The sequence below is a fragment of the Macrobrachium rosenbergii genome, chromosome 22 (genome assembly GCF_040412425.1).
Source record: "Macrobrachium rosenbergii isolate ZJJX-2024 chromosome 22, ASM4041242v1, whole genome shotgun sequence".
Taxonomy (NCBI): domain Eukaryota; kingdom Metazoa; phylum Arthropoda; class Malacostraca; order Decapoda; family Palaemonidae; genus Macrobrachium; species Macrobrachium rosenbergii.
Window position 1 is genome coordinate 10,284,489 of NC_089762.1, and position 10,000 is coordinate 10,294,488.

The 10,000-nt window shown below is 34.3% G+C and overlaps 1 protein-coding gene and 1 long non-coding RNA gene across 2 annotated transcripts in view; one reads left to right on the forward strand and one right to left on the reverse strand.

Moving 5' to 3' along the window:
- LOC136850573 (uncharacterized) overlaps positions 1–10,000 on the forward strand; it is a 470,237-nt gene that overhangs the window by 182,870 nt on the left and 277,367 nt on the right. The window lies entirely within an intron of this gene.
- LOC136850325 (uncharacterized) lies at positions 5,285–9,071 on the reverse strand. Its single transcript, XM_067123955.1, has 2 exons — positions 8,183–9,071; positions 5,285–7,729 (listed from the first exon to the last, which is right to left on the reverse strand). Exons 1-2 carry the CDS (start codon positions 9,069–9,071, stop codon positions 7,707–7,709), a joined length of 912 nt encoding a protein of 303 aa, XP_066980056.1. The 3' UTR covers positions 5,285–7,706.

Below are 10,000 nucleotides of genomic sequence, written 5' to 3' on the forward strand. Positions count from 1 at the left end.
ATCTTATGGCTTTGTAGTTACAAGCATATCCAAAAAAGCGTGAAGAATCGAGAAGTTAAGAGGACATTATATATATATATATATATATATATATATATATATATATATATATATATATATATATATATATATGTATATATATATACTTTTTGGTAGTGAAGTGCTTGTTGTCCTTCCTTAGTTCAGTTAGTGACTTGGATGATGAGAGAGAGAGAGAGAGAGAGAGAGAGAGAGGAGTTGACGGGAGAGAGAATGTGCTGTCCCCGTACTGGCTGTTGCTACCGGAGAATCTTTGAGATATAAGATGATATGACATTCTTCTTAAAACAGATGTGGAAGGAGGTTATGACCCTATCTGACGTTGTTAATGGTTTATATATAATGTTCATACCTTTGTAATAGCTAAACCTGTTCTCTAGCACACAGCTGAGGACATGAGCTAGCTCAGTTTTATTTACCCTGCATGCTAATGTGTATTTTAAAATTTACTCCATGTTACTTGTCTATTACTGCAAAGTAGGACCTTCATGTGTTAATGCTGCATTAAAAGTTAATTGCATCTTATTTTGAATTTAAAGCATTTTAGTTATTTGTTTCACCTGCTTAATTAGCTTATTTGGTGCATTGCTCTTACCACTGCACATAACTAACATAATGTATTAGAAATGGCCATTTACTAATATCAAAATTTTAATAAACTGTGACTGTTCCCCAGGTCTCACACTGAGGACCAGTCCTAGCTTCCTTTGTATTTTAGTTTGCCATATTTTATAGACTTACTACTCTTTTAAATTTTATGGTGCTGCATTAGCTAGGTTCTGTGTGGCATACAGTTAGTTAATTAATAGATTTACTAGATTTAGTCAACCCCACAAACAGTACATTCCTTAAATAAATGCAGGCACGTTATTCTTAGCATTAAGTATTGTCTTTTTATGTAACTGAGAGAGAGTATTTTGCGATGGCCAGCCAGCCAGCCAAAACACTCCCTTTACCTTGATTAGATTCACACAGGTTAAACTTCTTGCAAAATTTCTGTCCTGTTTAGGACAGAATCTTTGGTTAAATGGGGGGCTTTACGGGCCACTGGGCTTAACCTAGTGATCTAATTTATGTAAGGTGGCCAACCAATGCAATTGGAGTGTAATGGCATCCAACCCAGCATACCCCTCTCTCACTAACCCCTCCTTTTACCCATTCTCTCTGCTGCTGAGATCTATGTGCTTTTTAGGCTTATGGGCGTAGCATGCACAGCCGCTGCCATCTTGTGAAAGTTGCCCTGAGGTGACCCCGGGCCAGTCCAGAGAAGCATGGCTCAGGAAATTGTCATTTCTGTTGTAGGAGCCATCTCGGATGGACATAAATTCCTGCACTGCTTCACAAGAGGCTGCCATTTCCCTTGTGCCACATGACACCAATTCTGGGACCCCAACTCATAAAGGAGTGATCATTTTGGATACCCAAGATAAGTCTAAATCGTACACAGGAATTCGGCAGCCCATTTTTCTTCAACTATAATCTACTTTCCTTACTTTTATCAGAAAACCTTCCCAAATCCCCCATGATCTCCCACGTGTATCTGTCTCTCCCTTTGTCGCTATATGTCCCACCCTACGCCAAAGCCACCCTCTGTTTTCATGCTTAGTTAATTTCCAGATTAGGAAAAGTGATAGTAAAGCAAATTTTGCCTGGCTGCGCCATCCATGTGCCCACCCGAGTGGTTAGAGCAATCTTTAAGCATTCGGGCATGATATTGCAGTGAGTTATGATAGCTTGATGGTATATAGTTAGGGCATTAATTGATACTAGGCCTATAGTTAATTCAACACCCCTCTCTTTCAGAGGGATGCCTTTATCATGTGTGACATAGGACAACTTTCAGCTCGCACTTTCATTCATTGCTGGAACCTCCATGTGTGAAAGAAGAAAGGAATTTCACCTTTTACAGCACCGTCAAATGATTATATATTCTTCTTTATTGGTTACCCATGTGTGCCCCTGGTTATAATTAATTTGTGAGCTATTGTTATTATTTGCTAAATAAACGTTGTTAATTGTTAACTGAGTAGAATTACGCCTTGTAGTAACTTGATGTAAAGTAATCATTTATGTTTGTATTCCCATTCTTTGCATTCCTTTCATGTTTTGTAATACTGACAGCCATTTTATAGTATTCTGTTGTGCAGCCATGGCTGGCACAGTAAAATATATATATATATATATATATATATATATATATATATATATATATATATATATATATATATATATATATATATATATATATATATATATATATATATATATATATATATATATATATATATATATATATATATATATATATATATAATATATATATATATATATATCTTTTAATATATAATTCGCTCTACCTTGGAAATATATATATTTTTATATATGTTATATATATATATATTTATTAGTTGATAATATATATATATCCCGTATATATATATATATATATATATATACATATAATATCAGGATATATATATATATATATTATATATATATATATATATATATATATATATATATATATATATATATATATATATATATATATATATATATATATATTATATATCCCCTATATATATAACATATATGAAAATATATATATTTCTGGTATATATATATATATATATTTATATATTGTATGGTTGTTTGAAAGGAACTGTTTGTAGTTCAATGTTTTCCTTCCTTTTTATTGCTCTCTCTGGTGGTTTTGGCCATGTTGGTAAAAAGGTGACATCTGTGGAGTGTTGGGCAAGAGATGACAGTCAGCCCATAACCAGTAAGAAGTCATATCGGTCAGCAAGCAGTCAGGTATTCCTTACCTGTTGGTTACGACAGAGTTGGAATCCTCCTTCCCGGTGGATTTGACGTCTTCCTTAATGGCAGCTTAAGGATAATTCGTGTGACTTCAAGTCAGCAGTCAGCAGTTGTTAGGCAGCATTATTTTCGTCGTCTGGAGAGTGACTTCGGGTGGAGTGTGACATCGTCTGGCAAGGCGTGGTTTTCGTCGTCTGGAGAGCGACTTCGGATGGAGTGTGACATCGTCTGGCAAATGGTTTTCGTCGTCTGGAGAGCGACTATGGAGTGTGACATCGTCTGGCAAATATGGTTTTATCGTCTGGAGAGCGACTTCGGGTGGAGTGTGACATCGTCTGGCAAGGCGTGGTTTTCGTCGTCTGGAGAGCGACTTCGGGTGGAGTATGACATATGGCAAGGCGTACTTTTTAGTGTGACATCGTCTGGAGAGCGACTTCGGGTGGGAGTGTGACATCGTCTGGCATATGGTTTTCGTCGTCTGGATATATACTTTGGGTGGAGTGTGACATACGTCTGGCATATATGGTTTATCGTCTGGATATACATTGTGTTGAGGGTGACATCGTCTGGCATATATATGGTTTTAAATATCTAGAGCGACTATATGTGATATATATGGCATATATGTCTTTTTGAGTTGAAGTGTCATGATGGTTTCGTGATTTGGAGAAAGATTTATTATTTGGTTTCTTAATGATTCATTTATGAGAAAATCTTTATGGTTATAGGCTATTTTTGAGTTTTAGAGAAAACTTGTAACAAGGTTCTTACAATGATACTGTGCCATCTGAATGTCATTTTGTTATCTTCTACAGGATGTTTGATTTTTTCTTTGTTTTGATTCAAAGGGTCTGCTATTAATGTGATAAATGAATCGTATTTTCGTCTTTCTTTTTGATAGGCTATGGTTTCTAGACTCATTTATTCTTGCTGCTTTTCTTTTTCTCTTCTCAGAACTCATGAGACCGTTGTTACTACTTGGGAGATGAGGCTGTAAGCATTTAAATATGCTGCTTCTTGTATATGGACAAATTATCGTGGTTTTCGTCGTCTGGAGAGCGACTTCGGGTGGATGTGACATCGTCTGGCAAGGCGTTGTTTTCGTCGTCTGGAGAGCGACTTCGGGTGGAGTGTGATATTGTCTGGCATGGTGTGGTTTCCGTCGTCTGAGAGCGACATTGTGTTGAGGTGACCTCAGTGGCAGCATAATGCTGTATTGACGACCTCGGCATGATCATCTTTGTGGTGGTGTCTTTTGAGTTGAAGTCTCATGATGGTATTATTTAGCCTGCTAAATCTATAAGACATACGTAATTGAGAGCGAATCTTTATCGTTATATTATATTTTTGGGCTTTTAAGTACTCATTGTAACAAAGTTCTTACAATGATACTGTGTATGTGAATGTCATTTTATGATTATCTTTACAGGATGTTTGTCTTTTTTTTTTAGTTATGATTCAAGGTCCTATATTAAGTGTCTTGAAGTTTTTGTATAGAATTACTTTTTTTGCTGCTGCCTCATTTATGATGTAACCATTTAATTTTGCTGCTGCCTTATTTATGATATAATTATCTGATTTTGTTACTGCCTCATTTGTGATGTAACCATTTAATTTTGCTGCTGCCTTATTTATGATATAATTATCTGATTTTGTTACTGCCTCATTTGTGATGTAACTGTTAAATTTTGCTGCTGCCTCATTTATGATATATTTATTTAGTTTTGAAGCTGACTCATTTTGATGTAACTGTCTAATTTTGATAGTGAATGTTTTAATTTGCTGCTGAATCATTTTGAGTAACTAATTAATTTGTGGTAACTGACTCATTTTTGTACATAATGTAAATTATTGTAATAAATTAGTTTAAGGTCATTTTTTTTCGTTTCGTTCAGCTCCTTCCTCCTTTGTCTGCCTCAATTTCTGCCAGTCATTCCAGTCCCGTAACTTTGTTTGTATTTAAGAACCTGCTGAACCAAAAGTGGTTCATAACTATATATATATATATATATATATATATATATATATATATATATATATATATATATATATATATATATATTCATATAATCAGTAAGCTACAAACGTCCTTTAATATCCAATTCGCTCTACCTCGGAAATAATATACTTTCATATATGTTACCGAAGGGGAATTTTTTAGTTGATGATAAGTTCGTCGTCCCCACTGGCCATCTGCAGCCTGGTGTCTTCTCGTCGGATGCTGATGAATTCTTTAGGCACTTGTGATAAATGAATCGTATTCTCTTTCTTTTTGATACTATATTTCTAGACTCAAGATACTTACTTTTCTTTTCTCTTCTCAGAACTCACGAGACCGTACATATTACTTGGGAGATGAGGCTCAAGCAGCAATAAATATATAGATTCTTGTATGGACACCACAAATGATTTTAAAAATCTCTCGTTTTACACTTAAAATTATTTATTCACAAAAATTTACAGAATTCGTTAGACTTCACTCTTACTGAACAGTATAGTCGTTGGATGGGTATGATCTTATGAAGCTGGGCAGAATTCCGCTGTGATCATTTGATGAAGACAACCGTCACATACAAAAGTAACTCAGTATTGACAGTCAGCGGTACTACGCTCATGGAGGACACGATATGGTCTAGGGATGGGAATTTTTCAAATTAGAGAATAATCACCCCAATACAGTTTACTCTTTCAACAAGGAATCAACAACTGTGGGGTGGCCGAACAAAAGACAAAGGTGAAGTATTAGTCAATATACTGTAAAAGAATGGCACCCTTATAAATTCTCTTCTTTTCCAGAAAAAAAAGACAATTATAACTGATGTGGGAGGGATGAATATCGCAGTCATACACGCAGGCAAGATCAACACAGTAATAATAGTAATAAATAATTAGAATGACAGTACTAACAGTCACAATCACGGGAAAATTTTAGGCACATAATAATCACTCAAAGTAATGAGTTCACAAGTATAATTTAACAAAAATAATAAATGATAAAGAATTGATAAAAAATGAAGAGTTGTTAGAACAAGAGACAAATGACAATGATAATAGTATTAATAATGATAATATTCGATTATTCTTTACAGTCATATATGTCTCACTTGAGTCTTTGATTCAAAACTTTCTGATATATTTGTGAGATGAGTCTTTTGAGGATTTCTTGAGTACGGAAGATAGGAGAGAGATAGAGCAAAAGGACTAAAAAATGCTTGTGGAAGTTACTATTTAGAATGTAAAGAGGGCAGTAATGAAGCTGCAAATAGAAAGATGCCACGAGATTATGGGATTACAAATGACATGGTGCAGTACAATGATGAAAGTGTGAGCGAATGTCTGATTAGGGTGTTTCTTTGTACAAGGGTAAGAGTGATACAGGAGACTGCAAGAATTATAGGTCCAAAAATTTACTATGTATACCAGAGAAGGTGTATGGTATGATTTCCGTCAAGACAGACAGATGGCAGAAGCTTAGACAGGAACTTGGATCAAGTATTGTTATGAATCAGTTATATGAGAAGTTTGAAAGTAAAAGGAAATTGTTTTAATGTGGCATGCATGTATATAAAGAAAGCTGATGACTGAATTGGAAAACGCAGTTGTATGCAGGAGCGCAACTGGCTTAGTGCAAAACTTGAACTGAGAGAAGGGCATGTTTTGTTTCCTTGGATGTTTGATATAGTTGATGGATGGAGTGATGCAAGAACTCAAAGAAAGGACAGTAGGTGAAGGTGCTAAGCAGTGGGATAAGAAGATGGGTCATAAATGGAGTGTGGAATGATTGATGTTTGCAGGTGATATTGTACTAATTGGGGGATAATGAAGAAAGACTATGGAGACTAGGGAAAACAGTTTGAAAGTGTTTGTAAGAATTGAACTAATGGTAAAAATGAGCAAGAGTAAGGTTATGAGGGTAAATGGGAAATCGAGAGATGGAGCTGTGAATATTATCAAAGACTGAGCCTCAGAAGAGGCGAGGTAAGAAAGGTAGCAGGACGTCTGCTAAAGACTGGAAGGAAACTTGGGTTGCATGTGAAAGCCAAGGGTGAAATGTTTGAAAATATTGTTAAAAATATTCTCCTCTGTGGAAATTTAGTGTGGATGTGGACTGTATATGAAATAAAGGAAGAAGTGTTCATGGTATGAGGAGAAATGAAAGCTAACATATTGTAATGTACATTATCTACCTTCACAACCCAATGATTTCAAAAGGGATCACAAGGAATCTTATTTTAAAGAAATTAAACATTTTACTATTCTCTTTCTTCACATTTCAGGTAACAATAGCGGATATTTCATAGCAAAAACTCAATAACAACGCGATTATAACAGATAAGGTCTCAATATTTTATCGATACTCTAAAAATAAGATTTATTCATAAGCAGCAACTGTAATCTTCGAAACTGAACAAAATAAAAAAGAATGAGCTATTCTTGAGATAAAGAATTCATTTTCATTGTTTCAGTATAGCAAGGCATGCAACAAATATATGTGAACAATGTTAAGAAGTACGTGACACATACAGTACACGTACACTATCGTTTATTCTTGAATATATTGTCTGTCTTCGTATATTGTATTAAACTGTGTTCGAGTCTTCGCTGGCACCCGAAGCAAAAGCTAATCTTCCAAGGCATTAATAGACTACAACATTCGTTGTAGTCTACTAACTTTAATGGAAGGGCATCAACTCTTTTTCGACGAAATACCCCTCAAGTGACTACGAAAGTTCTAAGCATCCTTCCAAACGGCAAAGCAGCAATTGTAATAAATGCTCCTGAAAAATGGTGGCATCAGCGGTGAACTACAGCTCTCATTTCGGGGCTACCCAAAATTTTCATTCGTCCTATGACTGAGCACTGCATCCATCTGGAATGGAAAAATTCGAGTAGTGTCATTAGTATTCCTTGTTTTGACATACGGACACAACCAATATCGGTGTATGCCTTAGCTGATATTTTTTAGCTTCTAATTCTCAGAATTACAGAAAGACTGATTTTATTGACGCTGGAATTAAGACTAAAATAAAGCTTTAATTTAATTCTAATTTTTGGTGTCTTAGTTCTGAATTCAGTGAAAATATTTATGAACTAGTATTATTTTATTATCTAGGTACATGTTTAAAGTAAAAAAATTAAGACGAAATGAAATGAACATGCAACAAAGAGGCATGAGAAAATAGTTGATGAATAACGCAATCAGCAAGTTATACCAAAAGCCACCCTATCAGACGTTACTAGTCATACCCTAAATGAGATATTTCATTAGTAACGACAACCCCTGAAAATAGAATGACACCGCAAGGTTGTCCATTTTTCTAACCTGAAAAAGCGTCTCGAGGAATGTCTCCTTCCTGTTGTTCACTTTCTAACTCAAGTCTTGAGAGCTGGGCTTCCAAGACACTGACTGTAAATCGTCTGTCTTCTTTCTCCTTCTTAAGACTACAGATTTCACGTTCCACCGTTCTTATCTTAATTAGGGCTTGCCGCTCATTGTGTTCTTTTCTTTCTCGATAGTTGTGAGCCTGTAAGGCTCTTAGTCGCTTGGTCTCTAACTTCTTGTCGTCTTGCGGTCCTAACTGATACAGCTTGGTTTTCCTCTTCTTTTTAAAGCCACATGAGATGCCCGATGGGTCAGCATCTTCGAAGGCTGTCTGCCTCTGACTGCTGGGTATTTGTCCACCACACATCCGCCGCTCTTCTTCGTATCCGGTCCTAACGTGTGACCCATATGACCTTGGAGCAAGATCCAACCGCGTGGTAGTTGTCTGATTGTCATAAGTTGTGGCCTCAACAGCTGAAGCTACCTCTTTGATGGTATCCAAAGACCAGGTAGTAATGTCATCAACTGTTTCTCCCTGATGTGAAGAACTTCCTGACCAACGGTCATCATACATTTGTTGACTGGAGGTTCCAGGAAAAGGGAACGAAGTTTCAAAGCTATCGCTATGCGTGCTACTACTGTTTGCAAAACTTTCATCCCATACTGGAAGATAATTATGATTAGGGACATATGTTTGCAGTAAATCTGCATTTCGAGTATTTGCTGAAGTAACGTTGCTGATAAGGGTGGAAGCTTTTAACTGACCATGATTAAAGTTTGGCATTGGTGAATTCACTAAATCGATTTGCTTCTCTAAATAGTGCTCTTGTGAATATTCGGAATCACAAGGGTATATGACAGGGACATTTTGACAAGTCGAGGGAAACATTGCTGTTTAACTTAAATAATTGTTCCGTATTATCGCTCTGTCCTCTTTGTCGAGAAAGGACTGATACTTTCTTCGTACAACTCAAGCTCCTATTATATACTTTACAGACTTACCACGGGTGACGAAAATTTGTTCAGGAAAATTCCCTCATTCTTTTCCAGAAACTGTCAGTAAAAATTACAGTAAATATACCCGAGCAAGACATTGATGAGTTGTATCCTGTGTCTAAGAGGCAAACGACGTTCATTATGGAACATACTTGCTTTTCATGAAAATGGAGTTCAGTGCTGATATTAAGTATATATATATATATATATATATATATATATATATATATATATATATATATATATATATATATATATATATATATATATATATATAATATATATATATATATATATATACACACATACATATATATATATATATATATATATATATATATATATATATATATATATATATATATATATATATATATATATATATATATATATATATATATATATATATATATATATATATATATATATATATATATATATATATATATATATATATATATATATATATATATATATATATATATATATATATATATATATATATATATATATATATATATATATATATAATAAATATAATGTATGATTATTTATATACATATATACTTTATATATAATATATATATATATATATATATATATATATATATATATATATATATATATATATATATATATTTAAAATCACAAAAATATAAACATCATTTGTTTATCAGCTGAAGCCACAGGAAAGCTTGAAAGAAACAACAGAGTGCCAGATACTTTCGTGTAATCAACATCTTCGAGGCACAGAGATGTGTTAATTACACGAAAGTACTTAGCACTCTGTCGTTTCTTTTCAAGCTTTTCAGCTGCTATGGT

What these genes read in the sequence shown, in the direction of transcription:
- LOC136850325 (XM_067123955.1), bottom strand. Translation starts at nt 9,071, where the DNA reads ATGTTTCCCTCGACTTGTCAAAATGTCCCTGTCATATACCCTTGTGAT. An exon ending in TCCTCGAGACGCTTTTTCAG is followed by an intron (nt 7,730 to 8,182) that starts GTTAGAAAAATG and finishes TTTCCATTCCAG; the next exon opens with ATGGATGCAGTGCTCAGTCA.